Source organism: Borostomias antarcticus, assembly GCF_949987555.1.
Source record: "Borostomias antarcticus genome assembly, chromosome: 21".
NCBI lineage: Eukaryota > Metazoa > Chordata > Actinopteri > Stomiiformes > Stomiidae > Borostomias > Borostomias antarcticus.
Window position 1 is genome coordinate 20,552,663 of NC_140254.1, and position 20,904 is coordinate 20,573,566.

The 20,904-nt window shown below is 42.1% G+C and overlaps 1 protein-coding gene across 1 annotated transcript in view; it reads left to right on the forward strand.

Moving 5' to 3' along the window:
• The window catches only part of calcr (calcitonin receptor), a gene marked incomplete at both ends in the record, with an annotated part of 42,707 nt that extends 37,540 nt beyond the window's left edge, over positions 1-5,167 (forward strand). Inside the window, 4 exons of the mRNA XM_084455055.1 lie at positions 94-160; positions 446-664; positions 2,143-2,184; positions 4,946-5,167. Of these exons, the coding sequence (XP_084311181.1) occupies positions 94-160; positions 446-664; positions 2,143-2,184; positions 4,946-5,167 (550 nt within the window). The remainder of the gene's footprint in view (positions 1-93; positions 161-445; positions 665-2,142; positions 2,185-4,945) is intronic.
• Between the last annotated feature and the right edge of the window lie 15,737 nt (positions 5,168-20,904).

Below are 20,904 nucleotides of genomic sequence, written 5' to 3' on the forward strand. Positions count from 1 at the left end.
CCTGCGTGCGTGTGTATGTGTGTGCGCTCGTATGGATGTAGATGTTCTGGGTTGCAGACAGAACCATCTGATTGATGTGTTTCTCTCTTGTAGCTGTTGGATGAGTGTAGAAACCCACCTCCTCTATGTGGTCCATGGTCCGATTATGGCAGCGTTACTGGTAAGCCAGTAGAAATTCTCCACCATTCACATTCATCAGCCAGTTCATGTGATTATCCTCAGGGGCTCAATATATTCATTGACTGAGGTACATTATTTCCCTCTTGGATTTAATTGATTAATCAATTAATTAATTAATCAATGGATAAAAGTATATTACATTGTTCTTCTTGCATGCAGAACACATAACCTGTACAGTAGCAGTTTTGCAGCCATTATTCACTGAGTTAACACACGAGTCAACAGTAATATTTTCTGAGTGCTTTTTGTATTTGGGTTGTCCCAGGTGAATCTGTTTTTCTTGCTGAACATCGTGCGAGTGCTGGTTACGAAGCTGAGGGACACCCACAGGGCAGAGTCCAACATGTACATGAAGGCGGTGCGAGCCACCCTGATCCTGGTCCCTTTACTGGGCATCCAGTTCGTCATCTTCCCCTGGAGGCCCGAGAACCGCCTGGCCGGGGAGGTCTTCGATTACATCATGCATATACTGATGCACTACCAGGTACGGTACTTGTACTGTAGGCTACTGTTAATGAAATTCCACTATCACCAATGCGTTACCCCCTTCTGAATGTTCCTATTTGATTGAATGTTCCTATTTGATTGAATGTTCCTATTTGATTGAATGTTCCTATTTGATTGAATGTTCCTATTTGATTGATCTCTCTGTTCATTGTTTTACAACCTCTGTGAAACTTCTTTCTAATCCGTTCCCATATCATCAGTCTGTTTAGAAACACCCTTTGCTCTGTGACATCACTTCTCTGTGACATCACTTCCCTGTGACATCACTTCTCTGTGACATCACTTCCCTGTACTGTTTGTCGCTGAGTGCACGTCACTATAAGATGTCTGGCATTATTTCAGTCCGACCACGCTGTTCGTGGGAAACACATCTCCGTTCAGAGTCCGTTTTGCAAATCGTATCATAGAATAAAAGTATTGTCTTTTGCTTGAAACCAGCTTGAATCGAACCACATCGCGTGTTTTTTGAAGTCTAACTTAAACCAAGTATAGATTTTCATTCATACTACTGTATTCACGCACACACAGACATACACCAGTGTTTGCCATGTCTCTCCTATGATGTTTTTAGCCTCTCTTAGTCTGAAAATGTAATTTAACGTAATTTATTGCTCTATAAATGTTCTTAGCCGGTAGACAAACATACTCCAGGACTGAGTTTCCCAGAGGCGTCGTAGCGCTACGTTCATCATAAGCTACGGCGTTCATCATAGCGCTACGATGAATGTAGCGCTACAATGCCTCTGGGAAACTCAGCCCAGGAGCTTGTTCAATCACCTTGTTGAGAGGGGTCAGGGAAGAATTTTTACAGCTCACTTATCTGGCCCCCGGGGTGATACTGTTTTTTTGCTTCCCTCTGGAATATGTAGGGGTGGGTCGTGTGCCCACCTCCCTTGTTCTCTGTAAAGCGCATTGTTTTGCCTCTGGGTATGAAATGCGCTATACAAATAAAGCTTTGATTGATTGATACTGTAGTTCCACTGGCTACACACAACACTGACATGATTTGGAAGGACTTCAAATGCTCTATTTGACCTGGCGCTGGTGTACACTAAAGTCTTTAGTCCCTGAATGAAAGAGATTACTTCTTTTAGGATTTTGGATGTTGCATTGTAATTGTATTGTCCAGTGTAATTGTTCTCTCGATACACAGCATATCACATTAACACCTTATTTACATTAACATTTCATAACATCCAATGCACACAGCAGCACACCCCTAGAGACTAACTCTCAGACCTAATCCAAATCTAATCTGAAGACTAAAAAGTACATTGAATATAGATATGGCTACTGTGTATATATATATATATATATATATATATGTGTGTGTGTGTGTGTGTGTTTGTGTGTGTGTGAATATATATACAGGTATGCCTATATGTGCCTATATATATGCCTATACTGTATATATTACATTATATATACATCTGTTTTTTAAATATTGTTTTCCAGGGTCTACTAGTGGCAACAATATTTTGCTTCTTCAATGGGGAGGTAAGATTAATTTGAGCACTTTTAAAACACTCTTATTGATGCATAATATTTGGGGTTCAGAATTCAGAATCCCCTCATGTGGGGAAGCTACTGCATGCAGCAGGTAAACACATTAATATCAGCAGAGCACCTGCCCTTTTCCCAAAGGCCAATATGTCAATGTCACATTGAAGAGCTGACCAATCACAGTGTGATAAAAGGATGGTGTTATCTGACCAGTCAGCCATTTTGTGCACCTGATAACACACTGATGAGTTACCGCTAGAGACAGAGGGCTTGTCTTGTTGATTTGGTGATTGATATTACTAAATATATTTTTATGTTTATTTTATAAAAAACAATGTAGAATACCGGTATTACCTTTTTTTAAAGACGTCACTGGGTATGAGCAGAATTGTGTGAGAGCAGGTTGGGGAATGTTTTGTAACACGGGGTTGTGCCTGAGGCCTCCAATGTAGCAGCTAGCGGAGTCAGGAGCAGAACCAGGGGCAGGTCAGGCGGAGGCGGAGACGGGTTATAAACGGTTCAGATGTTTCACACACGCTCGGCAAATCATCCTGTCACCCTCTCTCAACCTCTCCACGGTCTCCTGCTGTTTGACAGATATTAGCCTTGACTTGGACCTACCTCTTATAAAGGCATGAACTTTATTTATTTATTTATTTTATTCTGGTGTTCTTGCTGTTACTACATAGAGACCTGCTAGGTCTGTAGACTAATTTATGTGATGGGTGCTTTCGCCCTGAATGACTTAATCAAAGCCAGCCCATGCGGTGTGTGTTATAAGTTGTGATTAGCCATTTAGACAGGTCAAGAGTCACGTTCTAGCGGAAAGTACTGGTTGTTTTATCAAAGACGAGTCAGGTGGGTAGGGGGGTCAATAGAGAGAGACGGTTAGAAAAGTAGACAGAAGCCCATGAGGTATCTGGCACGGACAAAAACATTTACCAAGCCCAGGATTTTGCCATGTTTTATACATAGGCAATTATTTCAGGGACCTGAAAAATAGGTCAACTATATAACTATCTCATGAATGAGCAGCCATGTCTCATCAGCATCACTCCAGTCCAGTGACCGATCCCCGATCTGGGGGGATACATCAGAATTAGAGTTTGTATTATTGCCATTGTAGTTTTTCAATATACTAGGAATTTGCTTTCGGGCATGATGCATGACATGGAGAAATCATTGGACAGGGTGCAGGGACGAGACAGGACATTGGACAGGGTGCAGGGACGAGACAGGACAGTACAAAGACAGGATGTTTGAGGGTGTTGGGGGCGGGGGGGGGGGGGGATTGTTTTTCAAATCTGCAGTAGAACTCATTCAGGTGGTTTGCCAGGCGTGCGTCGTCACTGGACTGGGGGGATTTGGGTTTGTAGTTGGTGACCTGTCTGAGGCCTTTCTTTCCTTCTGAGAATTGGTGTTTCTCAGAGAAGTGTCATTTAGCCTCCTTCACTGCCTTGCTAACCTGTATTTGACCTCTTTAAACCCTTCCTTGTCTCCTCTCTTCCTTGTCTCCTCTCTTCCTTACTTCCTCTTCTCTCCAGCCTTAACCTCCTGAGTCTGTTTGTGAACCAGAGCTTTGCTTCATTGTAGTAGGCTAGCTGATCTTGGTACTCACTAATTCTTGTGAAGGGGAGGAGTATAATTTGTTTGCTTCAGATACATAATGGTGGGCTCTGTATGCTTGGTTAGGATGTGAATTTTGGGTTGAGTTGAGTTCATGGCTGTATTTGATTCTGGGACCAAACTGCACAAACCGGCCCCAATGGTTCTTTTGTCAATTCAGTGGGAGAGAGTGGGAGAGAAAAAAAGCTTGCAGTTGAGATATCCTGAAAAGAACTACAGGTCTTATGGTGCATTTGTTTGTGGTCGGAGGTGGCAAGTCGCAAGTGGCAAAATACCTACCTCCGACCTGTGTGCATTCGAGCTATAGCGAATGATATGATGATGATATGATATTGACATCAGCCGGCAACTGGGGGCTGAGAAACATATCCGAATTTGCAACGAGGAAGTGCGAGTTCATGCAGCGTTTTATTTAATCATTCCTAGTAGCAAGTCGCAATTTGCCACCTCCCAGTTATAAACGAACGCACCATTAATGGTCGTTTTTTAAACAGTGTTTTTTAGCATTAGATATTCTTAGATCATGGAACAGCAGCGTGTCTCCATTTCGCTTCCAAATTAGTTCTGCATTGTGGAAGAACTAAAGGTCCTAGCTTTAGAATTAAAAGTTAGAATTAAAGGTCCTAGCGTGGCTTGGTTGGCTTCTTCTCAAGAGAACAATGTCAGTCAGTTTCCATTTTTAGTACCTCTTTCAGATTAGATACAGTCATGATTTACATTTAATACATTTGCCAGGAAATTTCCAACTGTGTTTAGTGCCAAGTTTAATTTTTCCATTACTTTGATTTGACTGAATTAAAACCATGTCAATCACCTTACCTGTATGAATATTCTTTTACTCGTGTGTGGTCAGACACTTCAAGTGTCTTTTACTCTGAATTTCTCCTAGTCTGTTATTAATGCCCTTGGTGTGTGTGTGCTTCCGTGTGCGTGTGTGTGTGCTTGTGTGTGTACTTGTGTGTGTGTGTGCTTGTGCGTGTGTGTGCGTGTGTGTGCTTGTGTGTGTGTGTGCGTGTGTGTGCTTGTGTGTGCTTCCGTGTGCGTGTGTGTGCTTGTGTGTGTGTGTGCTTGTGTGTGTGTGCTTGTGTGTGTGTGCTTGTGTGTGTGCGTGTGTGTGTGTGTCCCTCAGGTGCAGGCAGCTCTGAAGAGACAGTGGATCCAGTACAAGGCCCAGTGGGGCCAGCGACGGAGGGAGCATTGCTCCATGCGCTCCACCTCCTACACCGCCACCTCCATCACCGAGGAGCCCGCCTTCATGTACCACCACGACGGGAACAGCGAACACTTGAACGGGCGTCAGGCGGAATACTCCGAACTGGTGGCGTTAAAGACAGGAGAGTCTTACGCCTGACAGCAACCAGAGAATGACAGAAGCATCAGAGGGAGGGACTTTGTGGGGAACTTTGGTGAAGGATGAAAGGATCTTTTTTTTCTGGTAAGGGGCGACGACGACGTGGAATCCACACAAGAATGAATGAAATGGGTCAGTTGGCCCGAACGTTGAGGAGAGGGGGGTGGGGGGGGGGTGTCCGGACAGTGAGAAGGAGCTCTCTCTCTCTCTCTCTCTCTCTCAGAGATGGGATGGCTTTCCTGGCTTCTGATGCTTCATTTTCATTACATTGCTGCCCTGGATGCTTTCTTGAGGACAATACTGAGGTTTAATGATGAGGAACGGAGCTGTGTTAGAAATGTAGCCAAAAAAGCTGCTATATCTGGGGGGGGGGGGGGGGATCTGTCCACACTTAATAGCTTTTGAAGGCGATGTGGGTGATGAAGATGATGGTGCTGATGTTGATGAAGAAACTGGGGTTTTAATCCACCTCTACCAGATGGTGTGTTGGCTGCCGGTACAACAAGCATAGTCTGTCTGAACTGATTCAAGCGCAGAGGCTATCCCCTAAGGTGACAAGACACAAACGCACAGACACACATACACACGCTAACGTAGACCCACACACAAACACACACACACACATAAACACACACAAAGTCATACATGCATGGAGAGAGACACACATGCTCTGACATGCATGATGACAAATTGCATGGAGACACACAAAACACACAGACACAGACAGACAGACAGACACACACACACACTTTAGGCCATCTGGCCCATGTGCATAAGCTCTGGAATGTTGTACATACCTTTGGTCACCAGTTTCACTTTAAAGTGTCACATGGTGGTCTAGAGGATTTTATTTTTGGCCACACTCCTGACCAGCTTCTGTTTGTGCAGCTGCTGTTCTTGTGCTCTTTCTGCTGTCGGGAGGCAGCAAAAAATAAAGGGCGCTATATATAGAAAGGATACGTTAAAGGAGTAGTAAAGGGGAAATTCATGTTTAGCCCTGTTTTAAGGTTACCTATGATCATATACAATGGTTCAGATCATAACGTTGACAAAACTAGCACTTTTGAGAAAGTCTGATAATTGCTCTACCACCGTTTTGGTCATACAATGGATGTGGGTGGGCACCGTGAAAAATCATTCAAAAAACATGTTAAACTCTCAGTTTCAAAGACAAGAAACTCACCGAGGTGTTAGTTGGCGTTCTGACATATCATTCGCCATAAAGTAAGATTCTAGTTCATCTGGAAAGGCTTTTTTAAATATTTAGCATAGAACTATTTAATCGCAGCACATACGTGTGTAAACTTGCGCTTGAACAATAACAATAGCTACTGTAAGCAGTTCCACTTCCTGAATCCCCTGCGGATTGATCTACACATCTACAAAGGTCGCGTCAATACAAGTCAATGGATTTCATAAAACCCTAACCCTAATGATCAATAAAACCCTACTGGATTCATGCGAATTTGATGTCAGAACACCAACGGACACCAATTACCCCCTCGGTGAGCTTCTTGTCTTTGAAATCGAGAGTTTAACATGTTTTTGAAAGATTTTTCACAGTGCCCACCCACATCCATTGTATGACCTAAACGGTGGTAGAGCAATTATCAACTTTCTCAAAAGTGCTAGTTTTGTCAACTTTTTGATCATAAGTAACCTTAAAACAGGGCTAAACCAGATTTTTCCCTTTACTACTCCTTTAACATGGGTTTATAGAGCAAATTGGTTTATTCGCTTTGAATACACACACATACACACCATGTCAAACATGGCCAAATGTAAGCTCATCATTCCTTCTTGTTTGCGCTTACCAGGAAATCAAAGACTTAATTCAAAATTATAATACTGTAACACTTTTCAAATTCACTAAAAACTAATATAATTCAGATATATTTTTAAACTAAATCAATGATATATAAATAGATTGTATACAAATATATAAAGAAATTATCATTTAAATGTATAAAGAATTATAAAAGAAAAACAAAATGTGAATTTTTGATAATTTCAAAGTTAATATTGCCATTCTTTTGAGGTTTGAGGAACCAATGTGAGTGACTTCTTGTGTTCTTATTTTCTGTTACGTGGCGCGCAATTCTGTTTTACTTGTTAAATATGTTGAATTTATCCTGGACTTGGAGCAGTGTTGAACAACAGTCTAAAGCTTCTCAAAGAAACGGCTTGACAATCGAGGGAAATTATTAAAAAACAAGCCCATATTTTCTATATGGAAAGCACGGTTATCTAGAGGCAGTAATCCAATCAATTGTACAGAAACGGTTACATGTAAAGAAAATGGTTCTGTCAAACTGAGGGCTGTATTGAAATTCTGTTGACGGTTTTTGTATGGTGCATTCATGTACTTTCATGAAATGATTGTTTAGATAATATTTTTATGAATGTGGAAAAAGAAAAATCTTGGACTAAATCTTATTTCCAACGGGAAACCTACTAGTCTGATATCAGACAGAATTGTCAACGCGTTACACTCTTAATTCTGACGTTGCCTCGACTCTAACCGATTTCCATGGGGGAGGGACATTCGATTTTCCCTAACCGATCACTAGAAACCAACGTATCCGCCTGAATCTAACGTCATTTCAAGTCGAAACAAGAACGCAAAAGACATCTTCCCTTTGAATAAATGCCTTCAAAGCAGAGTGCTGGTCGGATTTCAAAGTTACTACAGTAGTACTTTTAATCGCCATTGCAATGTTCATGAACAGCCATTGTTATCAACACTCTTTGGGTCCGGCATACAGGTTGATAACGCTTGACACGCAACAATTATGGCGTTAGTCTCGCCTGTGGCGTTGATTGGCTAATTGTTAGTGGCAAATTGTTCAAATTGCTTTTTAGTCTTGAAGTTCAAACTACTGTAGGTCTCGACAACTGTCTTCATATAATTGTGCTGTGATTATGGGAGCAGAATTATGGGTCTGGTCACAAAGGCCTCCCCTAAGTTCACACGCGATTCATAGAGGACACACCATATCTGAAGTACAGGGTTAAGGTCAAAGGTCATTTGATCTGAACATCTGAAATGAGTGTGGTAAAATGAGAAAACGTGGAGGGGATGGAATAGAGTAGCCTTGTGAGAGATCATCCTGATCTCATGAGCTCACTTTCAGTTTGCCTCCGTAGATCAGTCTGGACTTCTCCCCATCTCCCTAACATTTCTAACATAGAACTTAAAAGAAACCACTAGGGGGAAATTGTAACTGCTGCTGGTACCGACCACCCCCTCTGTCTCACAGATGAGGAGTCCACAAGTCCTGAGTGAAAGTGTCGCATGTTATTTCTGTCACTCGCCAGCAGCTGCCCACCTCCCACAAACACCTTCTGACGATCGAAATATCCCAACCCTCTACCTTGGTCTGCACTGGCCTGACTGGTCCCTGAAAATGACATTGTGAGACAAAAGAAAACGATCGAAACCACAAGTCTGATCACCACTCTACAGTATGTTGCTTTGTATGCAGTTATGGCGTCGCCAAGCGCGTGTTTATGTGCAACGTGTACTAGTAGGCTATGTGCATTTGAAAGAGATTGTGTGTGTGTTTGTGTTGTTTGGTAGTCTAGATAAAGCGATCTATGAACCAAAGCTGTTTGATGTTATGCCCAGCTCCACATTACCTGTGTTTAAAGATACACATCTCTTAATAATGTAACTCCAGGGGGTTAATTGTAATGGCATGGCTCTGATCTAAATGTGAAGAGTTCATTTGCAAAAACGTGCATTTTGATAAATGTTGATAAATCATATTTTCATTCAAATATCAAATATCAATCAAATTGCTGTTGGGTTGTTTTGATTAAGCAAAGAAGAGTCTTCTTTACTTAATCAAAACAACTCAACAGCAATTTGATTGATATTTGATATTGATATTTAACTGCAATTTGATTGATATTTGTTGTGATGTTGATTTGATTAAGTACAGAAGACTTTCTTTACTTAATCAAAACAACCCAACTGCAATTTTATTGATAATTGATATCGATATGTCATTGAAAAAATGATTTATCAAAATTGATCAAAACGCACATACCTGTTTTTGCAAATGAACTCTTCATACCTGTATATTCTGCATAGCTAAACCCAAGAGTCTAACTTTTTCTCATTTTAAACTCGTCATTTTTGGCTGCGACATTAGTTGAAGTGCTTGTCTATGCTTAATATGCCAACTCTGGTGCCCAGTGCCATCTTATGGCACCGTGTTGATCTGCTGTGTCAGTGCCTCTCCGATTGTACTGTAACTGCTTTAGTTCCTATCCAGCCCACCATAAAACCCTTTGAACCTCATGCCAACGTTTGTGCAGCATCCACTGTGCTTCGCTTCACCCAGCATCATGCAGAATTTGTCACAGAGATTTTACCAAAATGGAGCAAATTCTTTGCATTTGAAAGAGGAGAAGGGTGAACCCACTGTGAAGTCTGACATGATGTGGTTTGGTCTTTCTTTTTTGCATTCCTTTGTCCTTGATATATGATTGATTTTGATGAATTCTGTATATTTTGAACATTATTTTAGTTGTCCTGTGACAATGTAAATACTACAGCAGAGTTGTGAGTGTATAATATAGTAGATGTTCACACTGTGAAATGTTTTCTGTTCGGTTCTTTCTCATGTTGCTTGTGTTTGGCTCTCTCAGCTCTGAGTGGCTTCATTACAAAGCAGACGATGTTTTGTAAAAATGCCCAAACTAACCAGCTCTTTGGTTTGAAAGCTATTTCAATATATTGAAAATATATTCATAACCTATCCTTGATTGCCTCTTTTTGTTCCAACACGCATAATCAAAACAAAAACCTTGGCAAGGAAGATCATCAGAATGCACAATGAACTTCATCACTCTCAGTCGGTAAACGTTCCATGAGAAGCGTCATTATTGAGATTCATTATGATTATGTAACTACTTATGTGGTATAGAGTATGAAAAACACAGACAATATCTAATAAACATGATAAACATTGTTCACAAGAGACTTTGAACATCAGCGCACACACGCAACCACAGACTGTCAGCAGACGATTCAGGCCAGGTTGCTAGGCAGCTACATTACCATGTATAAACAAGACGTGTTTCAAGGTTCAGAGAATTCATTTAAAGAGAAGCAGAACAACAGTGTGACCTGGCTGACTTAATTTGTGTTCTTGCTGTGTTATTCATCAGGATTCGTAGCAGTTCTGAAACCGATTATTCCGGAGCTTCAACTCAAATCACAGGCCAACGCTACCAGATTCTATTTTTCTATTGAACAGGACAACTCTTCCATCTAACTTGGCACTTACATGCAGTAAGTTACTGCAATTACTAACATGGCAGTTATCATGCTAATAAGCATAGGTAGATAGATAGATAGATAGATAGATAGATAGATAGATAGATAGATAGATAGATAGATAGATAGATAGATAGATAGATATACAGACACAGACACAGACAGACAGACAGACAGACAGACAGACAGACAGACAGACAGACAGACAGATAGATAGATAGATAGATAGATAGATAGATAGATAGATAGATAGATAGATAGATAGATAGATAGATAGATAGATAATCCCCGTGGGAGAAATTTGAGGTTTCAGAAGTGGGGGATATACATAGAGAATATACTGTACATAGATTAAATTAAATTACAATAAATGTACATACAGTACATAAATATAGGATACATTACATACATCAGGCACTGTTAAAGAGTATAATACTCAGATATACATACATACATACATACATACATACATACATACATACATACATACATACATACATACAAGAACAGTCAGGCACTGTAATAGAGTAATCAGGATTTGTAGCAGTTCTGAAACTGATTATTCTATATATAGATAGATAGATAGATAGATAGATAGATAGATAGATAGATAGATAGATAGATAGATTTGAGGTTTCAGCAGTGGGGGAAAAAGATTAAAAAGTACAGAGGAATAAAGAACATAGAGAATATACTGTACTATAATAGATTCAATTAAATTACTACAAATATACATACAGTACATAAATATAGGACACAGTACATACATGCATACATACATACTGTACATACATACAAGAACACTCAGGCACTGTTATAGAGTATAATAATACTGGGCCTGTTCTGGGCGAGTTCTTTGATGTGGTTCTTAGGACGTGGGTGTGAACAGCCCGGGTTTTCTCTTGTGTTTACACAGGCCCCCCCCTTTAGTGTGAAAGACCTTATCTGACCTGTGACCCCAGGAAGCGGCCCGGGATTACCTGCTACAAAAGGAAAAAGAAACAATATTATGCTTTACAATTAACCAGGACAAAGAATGACCCAAAAAAGCTTTGGAGTACACTGAATGGTATAATGGGAAGATACACCTCTCCACAACCTACATTCATTGAAATACACATTTTTCACAAAACCCAGAGACATTGCAAATCACTTGAATAATTTCTTCAGAAGTAAGGTAAATAAATTGTTCATCCATTGTCATTGTCAACATCCAACACTACATGAAGGACAAACCTTGCCAGTTTGAGTTCAGTGAACTAACAGTGGAAACCGTGGTTCAGTTGGTGAAAGTGGCATGTGGTGACAAACACCCAGGGATGGATGGGATAGATGATAAACTGATTGGAATGGCTGTAGATTATGTTGCTCAGCCAATTTGTCATATACTTAAAGTCGCACTGAAATTAGAAAATTTCACAAGATTTCACAGCAGTATTTGATGTTATTGAACATAACCTTCTAGAAAAACGGGTGTCTTATGGCTTTAAACCATCTGCAGCTACCTGGATGGAAAGTTACCTAATACATAGATCACAGAGAGTCTTCTTTAATGGAAGTCACTCAGACAGTGTGCTGGTGGAAAGTGGAATTCCACAGGGAAGCTGCTTAGGCCCACTAATGTTCTCTATTTTTACTAATGACTTATCTCATGTATTAAGAAATTCAAATGTAAGTATGTACATGGATGACACTACTGTATATACATCAGCAAAAACAGCAGATGAATTGACAGTCATCCTAAACAGGGAGCTAAGTTCCATTGGAAAATGGGTCCAAGAAAATAAGATGGTACTAAACTTAGCTAAAACAAAAAGCATCATCTTTGGATCAAATCACTCTCTTAGAGCAGAGCCAGAGCTCAAACTGTGTATTGATGGGACACTTATCCAGCAAGTTAAAGAAACCAAGTTATTGGGAATCAGCCTTGATGACAAACTGTCCTGGTCAAAGCACATTGACACTGTTAGCTAGGTATGTAGGTAGGTAGATAATAGATAGGTAGGTAGGTAGATAATAGATAGGTAGGTAGGTAGGTAGGTAGGTAGGTAGGTAGGTAGGTAGGTAGGTAGATAATAGATAGGTAGGTAGGTAGGTAGGTAATAGGTAGATAATAGCTAGGTATGTAGGTAGGTAGATAATAGATAGATAGGTAGGTAGGTAGATAAATAGAGTACAGAAAAACTTCCAGAAGGATAACCACCTCTGCAGCATTCCACCAATCAGGCCTTTATGGTAGAGTGGCCAGATGGAAGCCTCTCCTCAGTCAAAGGCACATGACAGCCCGCTTGGAGTTTACCACAAGGCACCTAAGGGACTCTTAGACAATGAGAACCAAGATTCTATGGTCTGCTGACACCAATATTGAACTCTTTGGCCTGAATGCCAAGCGTCACGTCTGGCAGAAATCAGGCACCGCTCATCACCTGGCTAATACCATCGGTACAGTGAAGCATGGTGGTGGCAGCACTAGGAGACGAGTGAGGTTAGAGGGGAAATGAACGTAGCAAAGTACAGAGAGATACTTGATGAAAACCTGCTCCAGAGCACTCAGGACTGGAACGAAGGTTTACCTTCCAACAAGACAACGACCCAGATTGAACATCTCTGGAAAGACCTGAAAAATAGCTGTGCAACGACGCTCCCCATCTAACCTGACAGAGCTTGAGAGGATCTGAGATGTTGAGAAGAATGAGAGAAATACCCAAATACAGGTTTGCCAAGCTTGTAGCATCATTCCCAAGAAGACTTGAGGCAGTAATCACTGCCAAAGGTGCCTCAACAAAGAATGGAGTAAAGGGTCTGAATGTACATGTGATATTCTTAGTCACTTGTTGTTGAAAGGAGATTCACTTGTATTCACTTTTATATGAGTTCTCAACTACTCTATGGGCATATTTAGCACAATTTCAAGGTCTGACGATTACTGATATAGCCTAGCTAGTGGAAGTCCCAGCCCCTCATCTTCACAGGTGTATGTATTAATAAGAAGATAACAAGAAATTTGCATTACTAAAGCAGCTGTAATCTTATTTCCATTGCCACTTCGAAAAAGCTTAGGTAGCAACACCCACTCATGTTGATGTGAAACTGGAAAGGCAAACACTTGAAAAAGACTGTTAATCTGTGGAGATTCTGTTGCTGCTATTGGGGGAGCACAATTATTACTGGACACAATGTGGGCTAATCACAAACCAGTTACTTAAAAAAAAAAAAAGAAGATTTTCTAAGTTGATAAATATTTGATTGAAGTGTAGCTCACACCAGTAACGTGACCAATGAATCTGACCATAAATAGTACGCAACGCTCTAATTTCTTTCTGTTGGTTAACAGATAAAAAATACATGTACATTTATCATGGCTGTTTAGAGCATGAACAAGGCCTCTCATGTCAGTCAAATCCTGCATCGCAAATGAACACAGGCAAGAAAGACAAGCAAGGACAGAAGCAAAGGAAAGGTCTCATTTCTGTTTCCTGTCTTAGAGCCTTTATGATGGGGAATTAGCATTAGCCCACCAATGGCCAGACATTGGTAAAATAATAGTGAAGCACCCGCCACCGCCATGAACAACAACACTTAGTTAGCCATGAGTAGTGTGGTCTTGAACCTCTAGCCACATTCAGCTGTAATCCAGCTCCCATACTGCCTTGCCACAGTGCTGCGCTGGCCCCTAGCCTCCAGGAGAGCGCTGCATTTAGCTGTTACTCTCTTCCTCTTGGCTGGGCATCTCTGACCCTCCCACACTGGGCAAGGCGATGCCCTGTTTTGGTGATCTGCCAACCCACTGGTACTGTATGATGAGTGAGGAGGAGGATGCGTCAAGCCTCTCTCCTCTGGACTGAATGTTATGATGATGCGATCACTTCAACTATAGAGGTATTGGCATCTGGACACTTGGGAACACAACACTTTGAGCTGCCATGTTAGGTTCCTTAATTGGGAACATCTTATTACTGGATAGAACCCCCCCCCCCATATGTTCATCCCCTATGGTGCTCACTAAGCACTAAACCAGTGGTTCTTAACCTTGTTGGAGGTACTGAACCCCACCAGTTTCATATGCGCATTCACCGAACCCTTCTTAATTGGAAAAATAAAATATGATTTTTTCAAATTCAAAACATAGGTATATATTTTGCTGGTGCTCAAAATGAACCGTGCATCAACATCACTGTGTTCAAAGAACAAAACCATCAAAACATGATTTTCACACAAAAACAAAAACATAATAATGAATATTTACTGCAAATCAGTGTGACTTCTGCTGTTGCCTTTCAGAGACCAGTTCAGACCTTGGCAAGTGCCACTCTCATGTCATTTTTCGCAACAAAGTCTGTTCCTTTCACAATCACACGACGTACCATCACGGCAGTCACAAGTCGACTACTGAGCGCACCAAATTCCCTGCAGCACAGATAGGCCAAGCGATGTAGCGTGATCACCTGCAGCCAATGATGGCCAAGCGGGGCGTGTCATCACGAATCATATGAGTCGGGTGTGTGTCTTGACCTCCGCCGAACCCCTAGGACAGACTCACCGAACCCCTGGGGTTCGATCGAACCCAGGTTAAGAACCACTGCACTAAACCCAATGGGAACAGTTCCTGGGTGTACTGTAAGAAACTTGCCACTTGGCTCTCATGATGATTCCAAAGGGAGTCAACTCATTCTTTGTCGGAGCTTCTAATAGTGATGAAAGATGTGTCCTGGTTCGCTGTGTCTCAGAACTCAGTATTATTGAGTCCAGAGCATATTTCACAGATTCTGTTAGAACTTGATTGTTCATATCACCAATATCACACATCTGAAAATGTCATTCATACTGTATGTCCTCACAAAACTGCTTCTAGCATTCAATGTGGTTGAAATTCGAGCACAATTAGTTTCCATCAACATTCTTTAGGGAGCATTTTTGTTTTGGGGCTTTCTTCTCCATATGCTAGTGGTAGTAGCCCCTTGTGTCGAACAGTTCTTTTGCCAAACACACTCCAATCCAATCCCCGTCACGGCCTGACCTCTGTGTGTGTATGATGTGTGTGGTGAGAAGAAATGTCCTGCTGTCTCTACTTCCCTTTTCTCTGAGAGGAGAAACACAGATGACTGGCCCTACAGTAGCAAAGGTTCTTATTGGACAGCTCACTGGCTGGGATCAGCCATAAAACACAATGGATTGAGGTTTGAGGAGCATCCATTGGAGCCCAGTGTAGCACTGCCAACTTTGCTGCAGCCTAGGCTTCCTACTCAATCCTCCATTTTAAAGTCGCACTGAAACGGACGTTTGAGATCATCTAACTTCCGTAGTTTGACGGATTTCCGATGCAAACAAGCTATGAGGGTGGGACATATGTTTAGAGGAATTTGATTGGAACATTGACAAGTGGACGGGTTTTAAGAACTTTAGACAGATTTCGATAAAAGGATAGTGTTGATTGACGGTTGGATGTCGTGAGATTATTGGCCTAAAATGTAAGGTACCTGTTGTCGTAATTGCACATGACCTACCGTTTTCCAGGAAGTAAGAAATTATATACTTTGATATAGGATTACAACAAAAGTAGAATTTTGTAATTTTGTTGGCATACATCGTTGAATAGGTGAACACTATGACCAATTGATGATGTGAACCGAAATGGGACAGAATGCTTTTTTCATTTCAGTGCGACTTTAAACTAAAGCCAACAAAAGTGTACAGAAATTAAGTGTGTCTGTCAGTAGATCAGTGGTGTATCAATCAATCAATCAAGCTTTATTTGTATAGCGCATTTCATACCCAGAGGCAACACAATGCGCTTTACAGAGAACAAGGGAGGTGGGCATACGACCCACTCTCTACATATTCCAGAGGTAAGCAAAAAAACAGTATCACCCGGGGGCCAGATAAGTGAGCTGTAAAAATTCTTCCCTGACCCCTCTCAACAAGGCGATCGAGCAAGCTCCAGTATGTGAGTGGATGTTGCTAAATGTGAAAACAAAATGCCACAACTAAGGCCCTGTTCACACTACAACGATCCCTGCATAAAACGGCAAACTTTTGTTGCGGTGTCGCCTTTCGTTTACATGAAAACAACATTTTGGGGGCATGAAACCGCAAACTTTTGAAACCGGGTTCCAGAGTGGAATTATTCAAGAAGGCCACCCTTATCGTTGCCGTGCAAAAAAACGTGACAACACAGCCCCACTTTGTGCCTAATAGGCATGCGCGAATAGAAGAATATGAGGGATGTAGCCTACTTTACTACTCACAGCTCAGTGTAGCTAGAAAATGAAAGAAAACAAATAACTAAATAAAAGGAGGACAAAAAAAAAATCAATTAATCTCGTGACAAAAAACGACTTGTCTCTATGTCGGTCAATTTTACAGCTAAGCCTGTAAAACGCAAAAGAAAAACTTTCTCTTTGGAAAATGTGTTGTCGTGTAAACAGGGCCTAAATCAAAGGGGTGTGTGGAGAGAGGACTCTGGAGGAATGGGCAGCGTGGGGCTAAGTAGTCTGCTGCCACCGGCCAGCGTTAGGTGTGCTGCATCAGGCCTTGATTGGACCTGATGGTCTGCTGGTCTATCCTACCTGCAGGAGGAGATACAGAAGACAGACAACAACCCCCCCCCCCTAGGCAGGCCAGCAAACCATCACAATTTATATTAACAGCATTACAACAGTCTGAGAGTGTGGGTGTGGTCAATTGATTTGACATGGAACGTCAAATTCCATTCCATTCATAACTGCTGCGTTTGTGACTGAAACTCTAATTGCACTAGTTTATAGTTCCACCAACTCTGAGAGGACTTTGGTTTAACTTTGATAAGGAAACTGCGACTCAGCCACAATTACAAGGAGACCAGCTGCTCTGCAATGTTCCCAAAACAGGCACAATGGCATAGCTGGTTGAGAACCATTATTTTACAAACAACCGTCTCCAAGACCCAGAGAGAGGTCTTGAAGGAAGTAGCTGCCACACTGATGGAAGACATGAGATGGATATTTCTGCAGGGTATCCTGCAGAGAAGAATGCAGAAGGGGCACATACTTCACCAAGATGATGAACGATACCTCCACAGCACAGATGGAATCCAGTCTTAATGCTTTTATCTGAGTCCCCTGAACAGAGGCCATGCTTCTATCTGGATGGATTCAAACACTATTTTGCATGATAACTACTTTCCTCTTATCTCTGTAATGGCTCCTGTGCACGCATTTCACCATTATGAAATTTGCAAAGGAAATAATTTATTGTTCTGAGAGGTCCTAAAAATGGTCTGATAAAAGAGGCTTCTTAAATAGAATTTCTCCTCCTTTTTTCCCCATGTTCTTCATTAAAGATAATGTGTTGTGTGATGTGTTATATTAACCCATATTACTCCCACGTCTCAAAGCATCTTACAGTTTGAAAAGACAAAAAGAAAAGAAAAAGACAGTGTGGTTACACTTCTTAATGACGTTTCATGACTGGAATAATCATTTTTATTTAGCGTCAAGAAAATTACATTGAGTGTGTTAATAATGTAGAGACTATATTTCCTTTGAGAATCAATTGAACTCTAGATAACTAGGCCCCCTTTCTTGTAGCCTTGTTTAATTAGCACGTAATAAACATAACTGTCTTGAGGGCTAAATCTAGGCTAACTAGATTTACTAGGCTAAATCACATGATAATACCCACTATGACATCTGCATAGTGCAATCTAGACTGCTTTAAAAATCAAATGACAATATACTTGAACATTTTTCATGTTAAGGTATGAACAACTAGTTAAATACTTTACAGGATCTAGTGTACATGTGCATGAAGCTGGTTAGATCATGGTTATATTTGATCAGTTTGAAGCTACAGTATCAGGACTTGAGACCAAATAATTTGCTATTGTTTTGTTGGTTTAGTAGTAGTAGTAGTAGTACTAGTAGTAGTAGAAGTAGTAGTACTTTATTGATCTGTGGGGGGAAATTGCATTGTTACAGCATCAAAAGTCAAAATAGCACAGACTACAAATTTACAATAGAAAATACAGAATACACAAAAACAGAAATAATATACAGAAATCCAAATGTACAGAAGTCTAATAAATACTGCAGGTGTATAACAGTAGGTCGTTACATGTCTATGGTGTGCAAGAGTAGGAAAAAGTAAAAGTACATTTGACATCAATGTGCAGGGAGCCTCAGCACCCTCCGACCTGACTCAAGTCCACAGACCTCCTGAAGGTGCTCCTCTGCCTGACCAGAGTAGAAGTAGAACATGGGAGACATTGTCCACGACGGCCAGTCGTTTGGCCAGTATGAGACTGAGTCCAGGCTGAGCCCCAGGACAGGGCCAGGCAGACCCCCAGGACAGGGCCAGGCTGAGCCCCAGGACAGGGCCAGGCAGAGCCCCAGGACAGGGCCAGGCGGACCCCCAGGACAGGGCCAGGCGGACCCCCAGGACAGGGCCAGGCTGAGCCCCAGGACAGGGCCAGGCGGACCCCCAGGACAGGGCCAGGCGGACCCCCAGGACAGGGCCAGGCAGAGCTCCAGGACAGGGCCAGGCGGACCCCCAGGACAGGGCCAGGCGGACCCCCAGGACAGGGCCAGGCTGAGCCCCAGGACAGGGCCAGGCAGAGCCCCAGGACAGGGCCAGGCGGACCCCCAGGACAGGGCCAGGCGGACCCCCAGGACAGGGCCAGGCGGACCCCCAGGACAGGGCCAGGCGGAGCTCCAGGACAGGGCCAGGCTGAGCCCCAGGACAGGGCCAGGCGGACCCCCAGGACAGGGCCAGGCGGACCCCCAGGACAGGGCCAGGCGGAGCTCCAGGACAGGGCCAGGCGGACCCCCAGGACAGAGCCTGCCCTCCTGATCAGCTTGTCCATCTTATTAGCGTCTGTTGCCTTGATGCTGCTGCCCCTGAACAGAACCGCATAAAAGATGCCCTCGCTACAAGACTGGTAGAACATGTTCAGCAATGGAACCCTCGCTACAACAGAGTGGTAGAACATGTTCAGCAATGGAACCCTCGCTACAACAGACTGGTAGAACATGTTCACCAACGATGCCCTCGCTACAACAGACTGGTAGAACATGTTCAGCAATGGAACCCTCGCTACAACAGACTGGTAGAACATGTTCAGCAATGGAACCCTCGCTACAACAGAGTGGTAGAACATGTTCAGCAATGGAACCCTCGCTACAACAGACTGGTAGAACATGTTCAGCAATGGAACCCTCGCTACAACAGACCGGTAGAACATGTTCAGCAATGTTCTACATACATCAAAGAACCCGAGCCTCCTCAGGAAGTAACATATCTTAAACAAGGCTGATGTCTTTCGTAGGATATTTTAAAAATCAGATCATGACTTTCAGGTGGTGTGCTGCACTGTGTGCGTCAGCTCGCCGAGACGCTACCCCAGCTGTGAAGAGAATTATAACCTCCCCCCCCCCCACCACTACCTCCCCGCGTGAAGAATGATTTGATGGAGTGTGAGGCTGCCAAGCAGAACGGGAGGGAGGGAAGAATGGATGTGTGGAGGGAGAGAGAGGTACATCGAAGGATTTTGTGCAAAATGTAAACACAACTTGCATTTCTTCCCCTGTCGTACATCAAAGCTACTGTAGCCTGTCATCCGGTGTGTGTGTGTGTGTGTGTGTGTGTGTGTGTGTGTGCATGCACACATGTGTTCAGCTTGGTAGGTTGCCCAGGGGAAATAGAGCAGGCTGGTTCAGACACCTGTGAAATTAAAATGGATAACTGCATGAAAATAACTAATTTATAGGAGCACTAGTATGTCAAAAACGGCGTTTAACATTACAATGTCAGTGACCACCCACCCCTCCATGTGAGGAGATTTAGAAAGTCTTTAAACTCTTTAGAAAGTGTTTCAAGTTAAAACATTGACAAGCCTCTCTGCTACCACAATGTCATTTGTAGGTTACCAGAATTCAATTGAACAAAATATCTCATCAACAATTTCACAATGGCACAATTATTTGCAAAGAGAGCACAACAGACATAAATTACATTCAAGATGTAGATATAGTTACACAATCGGGATAAAAGACATAAGAACAATATACAAGATTTAAAACTGTACATAAAGCAAAAGGAAACAGGTAGACACAAGAACACAGGTAATAACACAACATCACATAGAAAAGTGCCTGCGGTACAGGTGGGTTTTACATTACATTACAGTCATTTAGCAGACGCTTTTATCCAAAGCGACTAACAATAATTGCATTTAACGTAGGAAGAGCCAATGTACTACTACTTGCCAGAACTCACAAGTGCATCTTCTCTCTAAAACAAGTGACTAAGAGCATAATCTAGTGCTGAAGGCAAAGTGCAAGAATAGCAATCTAAAGTACAGTGCAATATAATATAATACAATAATATACAATAAGTGCTTAGGCGGGAGGATTGTTGTAGTACTTCTTGAAGAAATGAGTTTTGAGCCTGCGACGAAAGATGGGCAGCGATTCTG